Here is a 20770-nt window from a genome sequence, read left to right as displayed (position 1 = left end):
GAGCAGATGTGGGATGGCCTCCAGGGCACTCCTAGCTATGGGGTCTATTGCTTTTAGTGACCCCAAAGCCCAGAATAAACCAGGCAAACCATTCCCAGTTTGGGGGCAGTGCAATAAAACTGGACACCTTCTATCCAAGCACAGACCAGTCCAAGCCAGGGGTGCCGAGGCTGGAGGGGATGAGAGGGAGCAGGAGCCACACGGTGGCGATGTGATTATAGGGATCCCCACCGTGCCTAATCCAATGTGTATTTTGGGTGAGTAATTTGTTTATCAGCAGGTTATTTTAATCTAATTTTGGTCGTGTTTGTTATTCCCGACTATCTGTGCTTCCCAGAATTACTGGCTTGCATGTCTGTAAGGAAATTAGCTCGAGCTGCTCTCAGAGGCTTTGGCTGAGCGGATATTGAGGGAAAAGGCTGGGGAAACGGGCTGGGCCCTTGGTGCAGTGCTTGCCTGGTAAAATTGTAATGAGCAATTTAAAAAGACAGATTGTGGTGACCTCCTGATGGTGTTGATTTCATCAAGACCATTCTGTGTGCTAACAGCAGTTACTGCTGATGGCCTTTCCCTCCTCTCTTTCTAAATCTTCCTTCTTTTGCTGTCTTTTTCTTGCACAGCTTTTAATCTCTCATTTTCCTACTCTTTCCTCCCCATCTTCCATCAACTAACCTTTATTTAACCTTCTACCCACTATTTTTTATGAAACCATAAAAATAATATTTTGTCTGCTGGGATAAAATTATCATTCTTTTCCTTTTCAGCTGGCATCAAGGAGGGGCAAATAACTCTGAGGAAGAAAGTGGTGTTCTATCAGAGAAGCAGATTAGGGAGTGCAGAAAGGCCTAGACTCTCTGCAGCTGAATTCATAATGCTTGACAACAGATCTAGTGAGGCAGGTCTTTGATCTCGAGTCAAAATACCCCATTGTTAAACCATCCCAGTTCTGTAGCCAACAGCACAATGTCTGGGATTTGCCTCATGCTGCACCAGGTATCCATCTCTCATCATCCATTGAAATCCTTATTATCCACCTCTGGATTCAAACTCCAGTGTCAGTCTGGCTCCAAATCCATGATCACATCTTGCTGGGTATTGTGATCAGAGTTGAATTTTGCAGCTCCTTTCATGATAATCTAAACCAAGCATTGTGTCTGTCTTTCCTTGCTGAATTTTAGAATGCAAACAGTCTTGATTCTACACTTTTATCTCTTTGAGAAGAGCCACTTTGTGGGAAAGAAAATAATTTTTCTATGTCCTTTATGTTCCCTTCCCCAAGACTCTTCATTCATAGACATATCCCAAACTGAAAATAACTCAGTGCTCCAGAGAAAAATGTTGGCTTCATCTCCTGGGACATGGCAACTTCCTGATGTTTTGCCTCTCAGGGTGGGTGTAATGAAAACTAAGTGTTGAAGAGCTGCATTATTCTCTGTTGACATCCTTGATGATGATTGTTTACCTCCTTGTCTTGGCATGGGCAGTGTTTGTGCCTCCAGTGATGATCTGGCTTCTGTAAATTCAGTGCCTGAATTTGAGGAAGTCTTCCAAATTCTCGTGTCCTTATTAAAACTCTTTCAAACCACTTCAGTCAGAAAAACCACACTGTAGATTTTGTGCAGCTGTATTTTTGTTTTTAATTTTATTTCTGGATTTCTGAAAAGTAAAGAAGGAAAGGGAAACTGCTTAGGGCAAAACTACAGGTCAGTCTTTTGGTTTCCAACAGGAGTTGAGCTAATTCCACCTTCTTGCTGTAGAGCCCACTGGGTCTGAAGTGATCCCAGCACTTCATGTGACTCAGTTTCTTCACGGGGACAGTGAATTTTATTTCTGTAGAGAGCCCTTGTGCTTTTCTCTGTAAAAATGGCTTCTCAATGACCAATTAAAGCAGCTGTGTTCTCTTTGCTGTAGGAGATATCTTGCATTTTTTATTCCTAAGAGGCAGTCACTAGAGCACAGTAGGGAAGTTGGAGTTTTTCTTATTCCTTTTGCTGCTTTAGGGGCCATAGGGTTAATTTAGCAGAGGATTCTTATCTCCAAGCTGTAGCAATGTATGTTCTTGGCATAATGCATCAGCTGAGTGGCATCAACAAAGAGATTTAAGCAGATAGACAGAAAGATAAATATCTCTTTGTTCTGCCTGGTAAGCAGTGCATTGCTCATCATATTTCAGGTTGACTGTAATTCATTTTTGTGATTAAATACACTGCACGTTTTCCAGTGGTAGCCGTGTTCTTGGCAAACACTCAAATGAGACAGGATTGCAAAGAGGGCTTCAGAAATGTCCACAATAGCACTGGTGGTCGTGAGGCTTTCATATCCTAGACAGAAAACCTGACTTTAGGCCCTCACCACAGAATGAGAATTCTGTCAAGACTGGGGATTTCTTTCTAGTGAGATCCCCTTGCTAATTTAGATGTAACTTTAACCATTTGAGGCTTTTGCTTGTTGCCTGGAGACTCAGATATTTCTGGTGAACTGCATAGGTGATTCAGATCCCATGTTTTGAGCTGCAGAGCTCAAACTTTCACTGACGAGCAGCACTGCCCTGGAAGCCACAAATGGAGGGGCAGGTCTTGAAATGTGAGAAACTAAGAAGGCATTAAATGTTATCCTTTCACCCCAGTCTCATCAGGCAAAAGTGAAACTCTTGCAAAGAAAATAATATTCCAGAGACAGGTTTGGGGTGCTGGTGAAGACAGTGCTCTCCTGTCAGAGATGGCAGAATAAGGTTAGGAAGACAGACTGTCACAGGGGAAGAGTCAAAGATTATTCAGACAGATCTGATCTAATAATTAGTTTAGTTTTAATCAAGTATGTAAAATATTTAATGAGTACAAATGGATTGGAGGGCAATATTCTATTTACTATACTTAAGGTTAGAATAGGATACAAAGATGAGCATGTAAGTTCATTCTATCTTAAATGTCACACTCATGCAAAAAAAGGCACTTACCAGCCCATCCATGTCTGGTGTCAGGCAAGGGATCCCTCAGCCTTGAGGAGCAACCCTGGGAGCTGTCCCTACTCAAGGGGAGGTCAATGCCACACATCCAGCTGCTGCAGAGGGAGAGTTCATCTGATGGCTCCAGATATGGGGAACTTAAAGTGGTTGATGTATAGTCAGACTTTTGCTGTTAATGCAGCTTTGGCCACTGATCAGCACAGTCTTTAGCCAAAACAGGGTTTTTTGGGTTTGGTGCTGGATTCTCACTGATGGTCTCACAAGACAGGAATCCCTTCAGTTCACCCAAAACAGGAAGCATCACCCCTGGGCACCTCTGAAATCTGCATGGCAGGAAAACTTTGCGGTGGTGTGTTTTTCTTTCATTTGATATTTGTTTAATATCTGTTTCCCCCCCCCAACCCCCCTTTCCCTGCCCCTTTCCCTAGAACCTTCCCTGTCATTCATTCTAGCCCCCTCCTCAGCTTCCAGATGTTAGTTCTGCCCTAAACTCCTCCCCTGCTATTCCCTCATTGGTTACTGTTCCTACACCCGTCCTCCTGAGTTCTGTATAAAACCTTTGCCCCCCCGCCCGCCGGGGTCTTGGGGCTCATGGAATAAAACCATCTCGTTCCCCCCCCAAGTCCCGTGTCGCCTTCGTCTGTCCCTGCGCGCCACGAACTGAAACTGCAGAGCTTGCGGGGGAAAGCGGCCGCCCGTTCTCTTCCCTCACCGCCCAGCACGGCTCGGAGTGCCGCGGCGAGGAGCGCATGCCGCGCCTCAACATATGGTAGCGAGAGGATGGTTCCCTCCTTCGTCTTGTAAAAAAAACGGGCAAATTTGTGGGGGCGCCCGCCTCACAGAAGAAGAAGGAAGGAAGAGGAACATCTACGGCCGTAAAAGCTCTGCCTGATGCTATGAGGAGCTGAGCGCCGAGCGAAAAAGATTGAGGCTCCGGGACCTCTTTGTTCTCGCCATCTTCCCGCCCGGGAGCAGCCGCGCTGCACGGGCAGCCGGGCTGCAGAGCTTTTTGGCGGGCAGACTTACCCGAGAACACAGAGGGCGGTTTTGGCAGCGGCTCGGGGGAGCCTGAAGAGGGGCTGACCGAGAAGAGGTTCATTCCTCGGTCAGCATCTGCAGCGAGACCACCGGAGGCTGATAGTGGCCGAAACCAAGGCTTCGGGGACGAGTCTTGGTTTAACGGGAACACCCAGGCTTCCGGAAGGGCCAAACCGAAAGAGAAGGAACATCCCCAGTTTTTAGCGCGACTTTTCCATCGAGTCGAGGAGAAGATTCAAGCCATCTCCGTCCGAGCCTGCAAGGTAAGGTAGGCTACACGGGGTGGGGGTCGCCCCGACGGGCGGCTGGGTCTGTCACTTTTTTTTTCTCGCGTTTTAACCCCCGTCTGCGCCCAGACTGGGGCTGTAGCCGTGCATGTCCCTGGCAAGCGGGTGGGTTTTCTTTTTCTGGGAGAAGCTAGCACTGAGTGCTATCCTTCGCCTAGTCTTCTGTGGGGACCTAGATTAGATCGCTTTTTCTTCTCCTCGAAAAAGTTGTCTTCTCTATCCTCCCCTCCCCATTCTGGGCTGGACGGAGGGGGTAGAAAAGACACCAGTAGGGATCAGCTAAGAAGACGACACGTTAGCTATAGGAGAGTTGTTAAAAGGGGCCCTTTACACCCACGCATTGCGCCGACATCCAGCTGCGTCGGGCGGCCCCCCCCCCCTCCTATAAATTTCCCCTTTTTGCTTCTGTGAAGCTCCCTATGCCCCCATCCCCTCGGACTTTCCTAAAACCCTTTCCTATCCTCCCTTGGGGATTGCTGTGGCCGAGCCGCCCCAAGTGCCCTGCCGGACACTGCTCAGGCCAAGTGCAGTGTGCCCGGCACCCCTCTCAAGATGGCGCTGGCCACGCCGCTCGGGACCCATTTCCCGCCTTGACCCTTCTTTTCCGCCCCTGGCTTCCCGCCAGTCCCATCTCTCCCCCAATAGCCCTGCACCGTCCCTGCACGAGGCTAGTCCCTGTTGGGGGAGGCGGGGTTGGATATTCCCCCATCCTTCTTCGGGCTCGTCCTCCGGGGGGAAGGTCGGGAGGGATCTTCTTCTGAGGAAATGGAGCCGAAACCCGGGACTGAGGATCCGTCATTTTGTCTTCCCCCTGAAATGGCGGCGCCCCGGTCCACCCCTTACCGATACCCCCTGTTAATCATGGCAATCACTAATTAAGTGATTGTCTGATTCCCCTATCCTATTCCTTAATGTACCCTACCCAATACTCCTTTTTATTTAACTACGAATTCCTCTTTTTGCTTTTGATTATTTTTGAATAATCTGTTTGTTGAGTTATATTTTATAGAAAAAAAAAAAATCATCCCAATTAATTATTACTCAAGATATTATGCCCACCTCTCAAACGGACATTCAAATTGAACAAACCACATCGCTATCCGCTGACTCTGCTTTAAAACAAGCGCCGTTATCCGCTGACTCTGCTTTAAGAATTTAAGAAGCTGAACATCGCAAACGCCGCGACGCAGCAAATTCTAAATCAGATGAAGTCACAAATCCTGCTGTGCTTTGTACCCTTAATTTGGACTCTCATTTAAGACAATTTTATATACTCCAGATGAAGTTTTTATATGTTTCATATGTTATAATCACAATTAGTTTATCATTTTTTAATGTCTTTCAATTTATGTTTTTTTAATAATATGTAATATTACAATTTGATTTTATATTAAGTTGTTTTGTTATAATTATAATTAATTCAGTCTTTTCTGATATTTTTTAACTTAAAGGCTGTGTTTAACCATTATTGCTACAGGAATCACTCAGCTACTATATCGCTTCAGGCTTGCTGCATTGCTGCGAAATTTAAAAATTTATTAGTTATATTTAGTTGATCTTTTATTATATTTAATTCCAATAATTCCATTTAATTATTTTATTCAAATTAGATAGTTATAATTTTAATCATTCTAATTAAATTTTTTAGTTTAATTTCTGTCAATTATTTCATTCTATTTCAATTATTTACATTATTTACATTATTTTAAATTGTTACTCAGAACAGCAAAACAGCAAGTTTTGTGCAGTCTTGTGTCTAATTTAAGCTGTTACTACTCTTCCTGCCCTATAAATGCAATAATGTGTCTTTCATGTCCTTTAAGTAATTTACAATGTTATCATATGATTTTATATTATTTGCATGTTTTATTAATTTGCTTAAACCACAAAATTCTCCTTCTTTTTGTAAAGTAAAAGAGGGAGATGCGGTGGTGTGTTTTTCTTTCATTTGATATTTGTTTAATATCTGTTTCCCCCCCCCAACCCCCCTTTCCCTGCCCCTTTCCCTAGAACCTTCCCTGTCATTCATTCTAGCCCCCTCCTCAGCTTCCAGATGTTAGTTCTGCCCTAAACTCCTCCCCTGCTATTCCCTCATTGGTTACTGTTCCTACACCCGTCCTCCTGAGTTCTGTATAAAACCTTTGCCCCCCCGCCCGCCGGGGTCTTGGGGCTCATGGAATAAAACCATCTCGTTCCCCCCCAAGTCCCGTGTCGCCTTCGTCTGTCCCTGCGCGCCACGAACTGAAACAGCAGAGCTTGCGGGGGAAAGCGGCCGCCCGTTCTCTTCCCTCACCGCCCAGCACGGCTCGGAGTGCCGCGGCGAGGAGCGCATGCCGCGCCTCAACAAAACTTCCATTTCCTCTGGCCGCTGACCATAACTAGAGAGAGGGAAAGGGCCTAACTAAATATCAGGAAGAGGGTCAAAAGACAGGACATTTTGCCACTTGCCACAAAGATCACACACACTCGCTCCAGGAGGGGTGGTTCTTGCTGCCTGCAAATCTGTGCAGTGCTGCTTGTACCTGTATGATTCATTTCCACCATCTGTATTTGTGCCAAAATATAGATAGATACCCATGCTGGTGCATCCCTAGATGGAGAGACCAACAGACACAGGCAGGTGGGGAGGCCTCCTTTTTCCATTCTGCCTTCTGGAGATCTTGGCATACTTCCTCTTTCTTTTATTCACTACTTTATTGACTATAGAAATGAAAAAAATGAAAGAAAAAATAAAGAAAAAACCACTGACAGCACAGGAGAGCAGAGAAGAATCAATGAAATCAGACAGGAGAAACAAAATGAATGTGTTTTTTGCCCCTTCAGCAATTAATTCTCATTGTTTCTGATCAAAAGGTTCAGGGAAATCTAGTCCTGCCTCTCCATCTCTTTCTCACAGAATAGACCATCTCAACTTCATTTTGAAAAGAGACTGTTTTGATCCTGAAAGTACTACAGAAGTACTACAGAAAACATGTGAGGAAACAGCAAAATTATTCTGCTCACCTTCCTCTATGCTTTTCAGCAAGTGTTAAAACTAAAGCATAGGACAGTTGTGTGTTCTGGTCCCTATGGAACTGAGGTTCAAATGTGGAAATCTGTCTTAAAAAATCACAGACATACTTTGAGACAATTTTTTTTTTTCCCAACAAATTCCCCAAGAAGCTCTACAGACAATGCTTCTCAGTTTTTCCTTCTTCCTATTGACATTGACACAGAAAGTTTAAACTTCAAGCTCTGTGTGCTAGAGGCTATAAAAACCTAGATCTAGTCCAATTTCATCTGTCCCTGAACAGCTCAGGGAAGCTCTGAGTCTGATCTAAATTGTCCCTACCTTATGCTCCCCAACTCTGTTCTTCTTGTCATGTTTCATACACTTATTGACTTTTACAGAGCTTCCTGAGTAATTCTTCAAAGAAGATTGACTTATTTAAGGGGTTAGTCATCCTGCAGGTTAGTAAACATGACAGCTGGTTGAGGATTAACAGGAAATCATGAATAAAATCATTGGGATGGATAAGGGATTCTCAAGCAATTAAAGTTGTCTTGCAGAGAGTCAAATAGGAAACAGAAATAGAGAGTGAAGGTCAGAGGAGGAGGGTGACCTTCTCCCTGCTGACAACCACTGAGCCTCAGAATGCAGAGTTAGTGCAGGTGGTTACCAGCAAGGGGGGGCAGTGCTAGAGAGCTGCAGACCAAGAGCTATGTAGGACTGGAATTGCTGTGGGACCAGCAGGTCAGTGCAGGGCCATGACAGCAGGGTGGTGTGAGGATGCAGAGCAGCATTAAAATGAGTTGACATCCTGGGCTGGAGGTGCTGGTTGGTACCAGTGGTAGAGAAAATTGCAGATAGTAATTTTTTAACCCTGCCAGGTAGCAGGAAAAACTCTCCAATCCCTTCTCCAGGTAAGGGTTTGCTAGTCTTCTGCAAGGGGCAGACAGAGACAACTTCAGGTGACTTCTTTCCCCTTTCCAATGTCTCCACCTACTTTGTCACTGGGATTGAGGTTTGCTGCCCATGCTTCTTCCTGCTTATTCCTTCCATGGCTTCTCTTCTTGCCGATTTTCTTCAGGCAGCATCTTTCTATTCTCTCACTTAACCTCTAGCTGCTTCTCCTGCCCCATGAATCCCCACTGATGACTTTAAAGTTCCAGGTGTGAGGATCTGACACTTTGTTTAATGAAGTGGAAATGGATTGGAGCCCACTAGCTCTGGTACCAAGAGCCATCTGCTGTGAGCTGCAAGTGCTGATTGCTCTTCAGAGAGCTGAGCTCCTGCCTTACATATGCTACCTGTCCCCAGTTGATTTCTGAGATCCTGACAGCTTTTAATGCGTGCCACAGCGAGGAATGTCAGGACCAGTCAGGAAAACTTAGGCAGGGTTGGTTTAAAAGGAGGGAGCCTGGGGTCTGGTGTGGATTCATGTTTGTCCTGAGGGCCAGGGCGAGGCATGCAGTAAGTGAAGGGACGGGTTTTAGAAACTCAGCAGTATTTGTATTATATCACAAACTCTTATAAATCTTATTTTTTTTAAATATTTTTTGTAATTTTCCTGCCCATGCAGTAAAGCCTTTAAACATTATCTGAATGTGACCTTTAAAATCTTGGAGCCAGGAAGCAACAGAAAAGGAACCCAAACTGCTATTGCTGGTGCTGGTGTTTTGTTAATTTTTAAATACTGTGGGTTCCCAGTATCATTTGATTCATGGCTTTCATTATACAGGTATTTGTGGGAATACATTTAGAAGTTAAACGTAATTTCTCTGGCTGTGACAGACCTGTACAGCCACTAGGTTTTTGAATTTGTTGATCTCAGCAAGGTGTTCTCTCAGGACTGAAGTGCAGCACTATGGTGAAGATTTTGCTGTTGATTAGTCTTACTTTATTCTGTTTTTCTCACTCCTCAGGAGCTTTGGTAATTTCAGGAAGTCTTGTGGTGCTGCAACTGGAATTAGGTTTATTAGCATTTGGAAGGAGATAGATTTCCAGACAGGACACTGATGTGTTTTTTTAGGTGGGTTTTTTTTTTTTTTTTATGTAATGTTCCAAGAAGATAGGCCATGTTTATCAGTGTCTTAAATTTTTAAAAAATTGAATTTTTTTTTTTTTTTGAACTGAGACCCTTAAGCCAGAATGAGCAGGTGTTAAAGTCTGAGCTCAAGCACTGAGTAGCCACAATTACCAAACAGGAAGGAGTTTAATTCAGCCTTTTCTCTCCTTTTCAGAGTCAAACAGCCGCCGGGCAGTGAACAGAGGCTACCTGGGTGAATTGCTGAGGCTCTACCAGGACTGGCATCGCAATGATGTCTCCAACAACTACATTGATATTCGTAGGGGTCTCCTGCTCTGCCTAAAGTACATCACCAACATCCAGCTGGGCAGGGAGATGTTCCTTGGTTCCCGGGGAATGGAGATTCTTTTCACAAGTGTGCAGGTAAATGGTGCTTTTTGTGTTTAAATGAGCTGGTTAGGGCTGGGTTCTACATCCCACTGCAGGAAATTCCATCATTATACAAATTCAGGATAGGACATATAAATGAAAAAACTGATTACATTAAGATCTCTTGACTTTTACACAGTCAGTAGTATAGAAAAGCTGATATGTTGCAGTTTAAAACAATTTTTAATTCCTATGAGACACATGGGAATTCTAGTGAATGCTTTTAGTACTTCCTTTCTTTCCCTGTGCATCCTGCTGCCTGCTTGGACTTCTCTTGAAGAATTATGCAATATCTCTATAGTGGAATTGCTTAGGTCTTTTGTGAGATTTTCCTTTACAATAACCAGATAATTCCACTCAATCAGCCTTTTAAACAAAATGCTCATTTAGCTAAGCCTTTCCTAATGAGAAACATCCATCGACAGTTTTTCAGGAGGTTAAATTTTAAACTTGTGAAACATTAATGTGAGTTCAAGAAAGATGCCATGGTCCTGCAGATGGGATGCCTATAAGGTATAGAGAGGGCAGGCACAGAACAGTGAGGGTTTCCTCAGTCTCAGCAAAATGCTTCCTTAGCTTGCTTTGAACTTAGAGAAAACCACCTGTGTGATTCCATACGAGTGTTTCCATTGTTGTTCTTACTGGCTATGCATTATCTCACTCTAGAACCATCAGAAAGAAAAGCTTGTCTCCTTCTTCCTTAAAAAAATCCATTGCCTTATGATTCAGTGTGTTTATTTCTTCCCCCTTTCCATCGCTGTCATGAGGGATTCTTCTGTGAGTCATTTCTAACCAGCAGTGTATGGGAGACTTCTGGAATGTTTCAATTCACTTTCCTCATGAACAATTGACCTTTTCTTTAGGTAGGATGAGGTGGCCAGAGTCAGCAGACCTCCCAAGGGATTATGGCCTCTGTTAATGAGAAGTCCCTGGTCTGAAGAAAGGTGAATGGGGTGGATGGAAACAGCTCCTTCCCTCTCAAGAGCCCCCCACAGCCCATGAAGCTTTCTGAGCTAACACCTCCTGATAGCTCAGCCTGCAGCAGCTCCATGGCAAGGGTGTATGTGGGATCACCTTGGGTGCACAACCAGGAAATGACATACTAAGGCTCCAGTAAACACTGATAATGCTAAACCTTCCAAAGGTTAGAAGTGGAGTGGAAATGACAGCTTCAGGGGCCTCCAGTTTGCTTTTTTCCCCAGCCTGTGCTATTAGGGAGACCTTGATCAAGAAATAACCAAGGTTAATATATTCAAAGCTCAATATTCCCTCAGTGCTTCTTTGGGATATTGTCAGTCTTGCAGTGTCTCTCCAAGACATGAAGTGTTGGCAGGAGTCTGGCAGCCCTAGGAGATCTCACTCATGCTCTTCCCTATCTAACCTGAGGTTGAGGCTGCTGCTGCCATGAAGATCTTCATTATTTTAATGAAAGATGGGAAATCTTGTCTCCTGAGATGGACAACAGGCTGCAGCAAGAAAGAGAGATGAAGACAGGACAAGACAAACAACCCCTAATTGGGAAAACAAGGACTTTTTGTGTGTGGACAGTATTTTAGTGCCTTTAGGGAATCCACTGTCTCTGGTGATTAACCTGGATCAAACTGAGCAGCTAATGAGATTTTTAAGGTGTTAAAATCTGGCTAGAAAAGTTCTGCTGAAACTTTTTAAGTGTTTGGTTTGTTGGTTGGCTTTTTTTCCTTTTGCACACATATTTATTAAATTGAAAACCGTTTTGCCAAGATGGGTTTGTTTTAAACTCCAGTGGAAATTTGATTTACAAGGCTGGTTTTCAAATGAAACCTTTCTGGCTGCCTATTGTCTGGGCTGATGGACAGATGAAATACCTGAGCTTTTAATAGCCCTTAAGCTTATTTCTTTACAGGAGGAGCCAATAGTTCAAAAACTGTCACCTCACATAGATTAGAAGTGACTGCTACTCAATTTGAGGATAGTTTAGGGATATTTTAGGGGAATTTAGAGATGTTTTGAATTCTACTCCTACCTGGAATAAAAAAAAAAAAATATAGATAATGAAATCATTCATGGAAAGGAAGTACTTTCTGTTCCCATTCCCTTTTCCTAGCTGCACTTAGATTTTCCTGACAGTTAAATGGTATATTCACATTAGCACTGTCTGACAGAGCTGCCTACCCTGAGACAAGAAAACAGGTTTGTATGTGCTTTAGGAGATACTGCTACATGGAATGTTATCTTGATATTTTATCACTTTTCCATCTGGTTTCTTAAGCTTGCCTTGTTTCTCTTCAGCCTTTCCTACTACTCTGGGATAATATTATCCTATATTCCACTCTCTGTTTGCCAGTAGGAGCATCAATCAGCATCACTATCTTTTGTCTTACTGTCATATTGAAACCTCCTTTTTTTCCGCTATATATCACATATCATAATATCTGTTCTATTCCAGATTCAGTGGAGAAAAGATTGTATGGAGATTAAAAAGCAGATCTGAATCCAGGTTAGCTTTACATGAGTTTTCTGAGCTAAGGATTTACTCTTTCCTCATTCACATTATCCCACCATAAAATAAATGGGATAGCTTAAATAGAGCAATCTCCTGTCTGCTTTCCAGGTGTCAGTAAAAAGGACTTTTCCAATACACTGATGTAATCATTTTCAGCTATTTGTAAACAGTGTTACTTTAGAATCTGAGAGCACTTTATGAGCAGTAATGAAAACAGTCCCACAAATTCCCTCTAAGGTATCTGAAGACTTGTTTGCACTTGTGAGCTAATTTGCTGTACAGAAAAATATGACTTCCAAAGAGCTTCACTGAGTAACTCCATGTGTTGAAGTTCATTGTCTGGATGAACATGCCTCAGTCTTGACTATTTAAATTCACTTGGCCATGAATTAAGATGGCTGTCCCAAGGCAGGCAATTAAAGTTCTGCATTCACTGTTTGAGCAAAAACAGATCAGTTTTAGTAAACTAAACTAGTAGACTGTTGAGAATATTAGCCTGTTCCCACATGTAGACAAACTTTCCTAATCTTTCCTTTAATAACAAGCAAACAAAGGCGACCATATGAAGGAGTGAATAAATTGAAACAGAAATAGAAATCAGTTCTCCTTGGTGTTTGCTCTACCCATAATAAAACTTTCCTGAGAGATGCTTTCATAATTCTCTTTTCTCTCCCCCTAGTTCCAAACAGCCAGAGAACCAGAAATACATATTAAAATTCTTGTAGTGAGTCTTGTAAGCATGTCAGCTTTAGATGATTTTTTTCTAGCCTCCCTACAGGAATCCTGGTTAATCCCACTGAATCGTATAATGCCGTTCAATCATACATGAGAAAACAGTAAAATCCTCCCCAACCAAAAGAACCCCCATACAGCATTTTCTGGTTCCTGATTATAACCAAGTACTTTATCACAGAATCATTTAGATTAGAAAAGGCCTTTAAGATTGAATCCATTAACCCAGCATTCTCAAGTCCACCACTAAACAGTGTCACCTTTTCCTAGAAGGAGATGAGGTTGCTCGGGCAGGACCTGTGATCCAATGGTCATTTTATGTTCTTTTTTAACATTCTTCTGGCCCTCTGCCTGGTTCTGCTGAATATTTGGGTTGTCTGCTTTTTTTTTTTTTTTGTCCAGCCCAAATGCTGAGTGTGGGCTGTCAGACAATGACCCAAAATATCTGTTTTCCCCTCTCGGTTGTTCCATTTTATCTCTACTGCAGGGATGCAAAATTATGAAATGGTAGTAGAATGTATTGGAATAGTTCTCTTTTGCCTTGTAGCATATTCACGCTGCTTATTTAAGTTGCATTCCTGTTCTGATGAGCTCAGTCTTTGTTCCAAACCACTGAAGAAAACATGCTGAGAGGCAGAGTGAAAATTGTGAATTTGGGTAGAATACTACACTTAAGACTCAATCTCTCTGACAGAGGCTGTACTTTGGATGTGCTGTATTTGGCAAATCCAAGGGCTGGGTTTTCTGAGAATTGCACCCATTGGCGTTAAAGAACTTTGCCTTTGTGCAGCATTATCATTCCTTTATCTAAACTCCCTGTTATATTGAAGACATACACTGTGATGTATGAAGATGTACATAATTTCTGTGATGTCTCAGGGGGTCTTTCTTTAGTTCTGTGGGGATTTTGGTTTGTTTTCTTAGCAACAAAAGTCTGAGGAGCTCACTTGCACAACAGCACAACAAAAATACAAAATATTCTGTGTCTTCAAAGTATACCTGAGCTCTAAAAAAATCTTTACATGTCTATTTCCTCTTCTGGATTATAGCAGTAGAAATCGTGGGATCCTGCAGTTATTAATTATTTTATGATTAGGTAATATATAATGATCTTTCAGAATAGCTCTTGGGCCTAATGATTTAACCACAGAGAACAGTGGCAGTGTATTCTCTTTGAGAATACATTGTGTACCCTGAATACACTGAAATAGTGGTGTTAACTCTGTTATTTTATCTCTGTGAATTTTGGCATGATGACTCCAGGTATAGATGTGCTGAAGGTGCAGAAACACAGATTTTGGCATGCTTTGGCAGCCAAGACATACCCGTAGGCTCCACAAAGCATTTTTTAATCCATATTAAAAACCATATTGCTTCAGTGCTACTGTATCCTGTGTTCACTTCCTTTATGTACCTTGGCTCCTGGTCTTGGAGCAGAGCTCGAGGTGCTGTGCAGGGATGGAAGTCTCCTGAGGTCCATGCTAGCCTGTATGTCTGTAAGAGCTGGACTGCAGGAACCTGAGGTTTTGCTGTTCCAGTTGTGTTTTAGTGACAAAAAAGAAGGGGAAATAATGTGAGCAGTATGAAGTAACATACGTCCAGAACGTTCACATGATTTTCAGGTACAGTCACAATGCAGTTTCCTTTATTTGTGAATATTCCAGAATTTAAGAAATACTTGAAAAGGAGTGTTGTAAAGTGATAGCAAGACAAGACTATTTCAGGAGTAAACCTGTAAATTTTATAGGACTGGAAAACCAATATTATGACGTTTTGCTGCTGTTTATGGGAGTAGCTAATGAGTGGTAAAGGGAATTATGTTCTCACTCTGGGAGATTATGACAGGGAGGATTGTTGTAAAAGACTATTCTTAATGTAGTTCTCTTTTGTTTCCTAGGACTGTTTATCTTGTAAAAATCTGGATCCTATCATAACTGCTGTGACTCATATTCTGAGAAAGTGCTACCCCAAGGAGCATCTGCCTGTGGTGACTGTAAGAAGTTCCTATTCCTTCCCTCTTCCTGGGAATGCCAGTGCTGAACCTCCATGTGAGGGATCTGAAGGTAAATGGCTAAAGGGTGAGTTCAGAAGGAGGAAAAGGAGCATGACATGAGAATTAACTGTGGGATTTGGGGAAGGGAGACTTGGCATAATCCTGAGGTTTACAGTTAGAATTAATCTGATAACCTACAATGTCACTCAGTAGGGAAGAAATTACTCCCAGAGCTTCTTGAAGCTGCAAGAGTCCATTTGGAGAATAAATGAGAGAAGATGGAAAAGGAAAAAAAAACCTGTTCTATTATCCAAAAAATAAAGGAGAAGAGTGGGTATAGCAGAGGCTGGAGATTGCTCCCCAGTGGCAGACAGAGACATTATTGTGCCTGTGTATTCGCTGCTTGGGGGGTAAAAACTGCCCTGCATCTTTTTCAGTAAAGAATTGCAAGAATTATTATCCTTTTCCATTTCTAAAGTAAAAGCAGATAGCAGTCATGCTGCATGAGTAAAAGATGGGAGCTCTTGCTGGAAAGGCAGGACAGCTACTCTGCAGAAAAGGCTCCATGATACACAGAGCAATTTTTGCTACATTCAATTTTGTGTGGAAGATGCTGAAATACTATAACAATCATAGCAGTAAAACACCCTAATCTAGATAATACAGATTAAGAGCATCCTGTAATATCATTGCAGCCAAGCAGAAAATCTCTGTATTGCTTTGTAAAATGAGTTGGATCCATATCATAGGGACATTTGTCATGGTTTTGAAAGGCAGTGCTTGAGTCCAAGAGAACAGAGCTTTAAAAACTGGCTGAATTAGTGCCAAATTCATTTATATGAGATTAACAAATGGGATTTGCTTTAATCAGGGTTGTGGTGGGCTGTGGACTGTGTGGCACACATAGAAGAATTTACACATACTTCTCTGTGGGGTATGAGAGGGATATTACTTTTTCTCCTTCCTACTTCTGCAGGTGGTGACAGTGAAAGTGAAGGAGAGGAAGAGGCTGAAAATGACTGGGATAATGAGGATGTGGAGAGTAGAGAGGAAGTAGGTATACAAGGCGTAGTTCCCATAATTATCTACATACTAGAAAATAAAACATTTTGTTGTCCATTTTGACACCCTGAAAGACTTTCTAAGCAGAGAATGTAGATGTGCCTGTGGTCCCACGTGAACACACTACATGGACAATAGGAGGATACTTGAAAAAAGGAAAGGAGAATGCACTGATTTTCACTAAAAATGTCCTGCATCTATTCTATTCATTTCATGCTTGTCACCCAGGGTGGAGGAGGTTTGGTGACTTCTCTATTCCTCCAGAGACTGCTCAGTATCACATCCACAGTCAGGGAGAAATGGTGGATCTTTGATCTGCTTGGCATATGCCAGGAAAATGGCATTTAGGGAAAATAGATTTATCATCTAGGAAAGGCTAACCCTCTCTTTATTCCCATATCAGAGCATATTTGGGCTGTGCACCTACCCTGAGGAAAAGGCTAGTTATTTTAAGCCACAGCTGGTGCATTTGAACCTATATTCCCTCTTTATTTGCTGCTGCACAGAGACAAATAATACAATGAATTATTCAATATTTCTCTGAATTCTCTCTTAGCACTCTCCCTGCAGTGGCCTAACTGGCAAAAAAAAAAACTTCTACCAGCTGAGGATGAGGGTGCAAACTTTTTTGTTGTGAAAATACAAACTAGCTCATATGCAAATGTGAAGTAGTGGATGCTGCTAATAAGTCTTATCCACATAAAGTGTCTTGGGAAAGCAAATGAAAGAAATGATGTTGCAAATACAGCCTAATTAGAAATGATCGAGACTTCTGTGAAAAAGACTTGCCCTGTCTTTTTCTCCTCTAATATTAAACTGATGTCACCCAGTAAAAAAAGGAAGTTAAAAAAAACCCCACACATTATCTGAGTGTCCTAACTTGCCCCTGTCTGGCTGTTTTTATCTGACTATTAGAGCTCGTCAAGATGCTCATTAGGAATAAGGCTCATAGTGGATTTATCTCCTTCTTTAATTAGTTATTCATTCAGTAACAACTCCTCTATGCTTCTGAACTATTTCATTATTCATAAGGATTTACCAAGTAGATGTAAGCAGTTTTGGGGTTGTCTTTTTTTTTTTTTTTTTGCCTAAGAGCTTTTTCTGAATATGAGTTTTAAATACTGTTTGTCTGGTTTGCTGGTCATATATCTCCTATAAAAAAGCCTTGCTAAAGGGAAGGCAAGCAGGGAATGGATAATGAACTTTCAGCCTAACTCCATTTTTATTCTGTGTAAGATCTTTTGCACAATGTTTGCTGGTATTGATGTGATTTGCAAACATTTTCACAGCTACATAACACATATCCATGCATGCTAGCAACACCAACCAAACTGAAACCTGGCTCTACCCTTCCATCAGGAACTGTTCAGAGAGTTCTATGAAAATAAACATCACCACATCAACCATCTATTCTTTTCCATCCAAAATTTGAAGCTTCTTATGCATCAGTATGCTCTCAGTGGCAAATCCTTTCCAACTGACCTCGTGCTCCTGGCAGGTCTTCACTGCCTTTTCATCTCAGCCCAAACAACACTTCAGACTCTGCTTTGTGACCCAAGTGTAGCTCAGGGTTTGAAATGCTGTGGGCACTGGTGCATACAGGCAATTTTACTTTTTTCTTTTTATAACAGCTTCGGAAATGAATCTGTTTGTCTGGAGCAAATAATTTCTTTGATGGCATTTGGTGGGACCACAGACATGTTGAATTATTTGAATATTGCTGTAATGTAATGCCCAGTCATGAATGCCATGTTTCCATTCTTTCCTCTTGCTCCAACTTTTCCTGGTGTGGTTTTTTTGTTGTTGTTGTTTTCTTTTTTTTCTTTTTGTAATGTAGTAGCTGAATGCTTGACACAGTTTGGCTTTGGTTCTCACATCTGATATGGGTGAGGCTGCACATTAATGCACATCAGCCCTCTACTGTGAAAGTTTCAGATACTGTTTTTATCCTCAATTCACTGATGGTTGAGATCATCTCATGGGGCAGGTGTAATACATGTGCTTTTCTACTTCTGCTTGTGTAGGACTGTGACTTGGAGACAGATGTGAATAAATTGAGGTCAAAGCCAGTGCTTGACCAGCCAGAGCAAGAGCTTGAAAAATATGAAGCTCTGTGTGCAGAACTTTTCCAGAATTTTCAGGTATGGTTATAGTGCAGTTTCCTTTATTTGTGAATATTCCAGAATTTAAGAAATATCTGAAAGGGAGTATTGACAAGTAATAGCTAGACAAAGCTATTTTAAAGGCGAATTTGTAAGTATTACAGGACTGGAAAGCCAAAGATTATGACTTTTTGCAGTAGTTTATTGGTGCGAATCATGAATGATGAAAGGAATGTTTGATGCACGTTTGTCTGGGTGTAGATTAAGTAAGCACAATTGAATCAATTGCCACATGAGAAATCTGTCAGATAATTTGTATCCTTGCTGGCAATTTCAACAGCAATATCAAAATCAGAATGAGATGTGAAAAGCAAATACTGTCAACTAGTGGTTTGAAGGAAGAGGAGATTGCACTGCCACTGAGTGAAATGAACAGTTCAAGTAATTTTTTTCTAGTGATGCTTGGAGCAAAAAAAAAAAAAAACAAAAAAAAAACACCAAACAAAGGAATATTGCGCTCATTACAAGTTTTAGAATTTAGGGGGGCTGAAAAACCTGTTTCGTATATGAATCTGAAGAAAATCACTGGATTAATATATCTCATGTACACAGAATATTGTGATACTGATTGTGACCATAAGTAGCCAAATGGGATTAAATCATACTCCTGCATGGATGGAGTGGAGTTTTGCATGAGAGATTGGCTACCTTTATGCTCCTGTAACATTTATATAAATATATATATATATATATATCTTCCCTTCTTTGTTTGAATGATTAGTTTTGGTTTAGTCATTTGGGTGAGTCATCTCCAATCAGATCCTTTTGGTTTCTGAGGATTTCTGTCGAAACAGCTTTGTGGATAGAGAAATGCTGGCAGGTGCTTCATGCACTGATTTTGCTCTGGCTGTTTTATTGGTTGAGTACAGTTTTGGGAGATGTGTAAATATTTCCTCTTTTCCTCCTTGAAAGGTTTCCTCTGGAAGGAGGCACAATCTGTCTGTAGCTTCTTTTAATTTCTTCTGCTTTTTAAATTTAAAGGAGCTTGAATTTGAGTCTGAGGAAAAGAAGAGCTTGGAGGACAGGACTGAGAGTCTTCCCTCTGCTCCCTCTCATTTCATTCCAAGTGCTACTTCTGTGAAGCATCCAAACTGCAGATGGAGAAACCAAAGTGTCACAGAGATGGGACCAGATCCAGAACAGGATTTCAAAGTCCCATTGCAGAGCTGGAGAAAGGAGGAGCAATGCATATGGGATAAGAGTGATGAACAGAGAGACATTGCTGAAGAAGCCCAGGTTAAAGACTTCTGTGGGGAGGAAGATCCAGCCAGGAGTCATGTGTTTGCTTTGTGCTCTCTCCTAAAAGATGCTGCTTGGTACAAAAAAATGTTTTACCCTCATTGTGAGGCCTTGATCAATCCTAGTCCTGAAGGGACGCTGGAGAACTCCGATATAGTTAGACACCTTCTGGAGAAACACCAAGGGGATATCCCATTCCACAATCCTTGTTTCTATGCAGCCAGGGCCAAATGTGTGAAGTCCATCCCAGGCTACAGAGAGCTGGCATTCCCGGATTTCTGGGGTCACCAACCACCCCCTTACAGCAAGCCTGTGTTGGAGCGCAAGCATGGGGTCCAAAGGTGATTGTGCTTTAATGGAGTGACCACGTTGAGAGCTCTTGGGCTCAAAACTGGCTTATGTAGGTGCTGGCTCTAACAGGAAGTTATTGAACAACTTTTTTTCTACCCTAATATTTGCCTCAATTGATCGATAAATTCATCAATATACCTAAATTTGTAAGCTGGGTTGTGAATCTAAGATGGGTTGTGAACTTTGTTAGAACACCAATGAGAACAAGTCCATTTTAGAGATGGAGAAGTCTCTGTGTCCTTGTGAGATGTTTTTACCTTCAATATTACTATTTATTCAGCCACCTTTAGTGCTTGCAGCATTGGTCCCAGCCAACTCTTTCAGGGAAAATCCCATCTTGCCCTTTCAGAAAGGACTTGTCATTATTTAGCTGCTCAGATGAGTGAGAAGCTGTGTTCTGAAGTTGTGCTGGGAGAGAAAGCTCTTATAACTACATTTTTTTGGCTTGACATAGGCTTATATGCAATGACTATATTTCTTTTTAGGGGATTATTAGCAGGCAGTAAAGATCGTGGATTCTATGCTAAACTTTAGAGTTGATCAACTAATGGCATTTGTTAAAACCACTGATTTGTGATTGCTAAGAGAGTAACTCTTCCTGCAGTAAATATATAAGCTAGAAATCTTATTTAGAGAGAAAATCACTCTACCATCTTCTTGCACTCGTGCTCTAAAAGCTCTGCATTTATGGCTACAACAACATGTGTAACTGTACAGCTGAAATGGGACTAATCATATCATGCTTCAAGGCATAATATGATTGCTTCAAAGGTCAAGAAGAAAATCTGGTATTCCACATTTGATCATCTTCAGGGATCAGAGAAGCTCTATTTAATAATGAGTAGAAATCAGCTTGACTTATATTCAATATTCACTGTGAATCAGACTAGTAGGTTTGTAAGTAATGGCAGATATTTCCTCACAGGGTAAGACTGGCTGCTTGGGGGTTGGCATTGACTGGGGAGAACTGAGGATAAATCAAATTTGACACAATCAAATAAATAGTAGTGAATAAATAATT

General features: G+C 41.8%; 1 protein-coding gene across 1 annotated transcript in view; it reads left to right on the top strand.

Annotated features, from left to right (window-relative positions):
- The window catches only part of AGBL1 (AGBL carboxypeptidase 1), a 249836-nt gene that overhangs the window by 28070 nt on the left and 200996 nt on the right, over positions 1–20770 (top strand). The window contains 5 exon segments of the mRNA XM_031505750.2: positions 9514–9722; positions 14840–15005; positions 15912–15988; positions 18022–18138; positions 19141–19739. Coding sequence (XP_031361610.2) covers positions 9514–9722; positions 14840–15005; positions 15912–15988; positions 18022–18138; positions 19141–19739 — 1168 coding nt within the window.

The sequence above is a fragment of the Lonchura striata genome, chromosome 11 (assembly GCF_046129695.1).
Source record: "Lonchura striata isolate bLonStr1 chromosome 11, bLonStr1.mat, whole genome shotgun sequence".
Lineage (NCBI taxonomy): Eukaryota > Metazoa > Chordata > Aves > Passeriformes > Estrildidae > Lonchura > Lonchura striata.
This window is presented reverse-complemented; position numbering and strand designations above follow the sequence as displayed.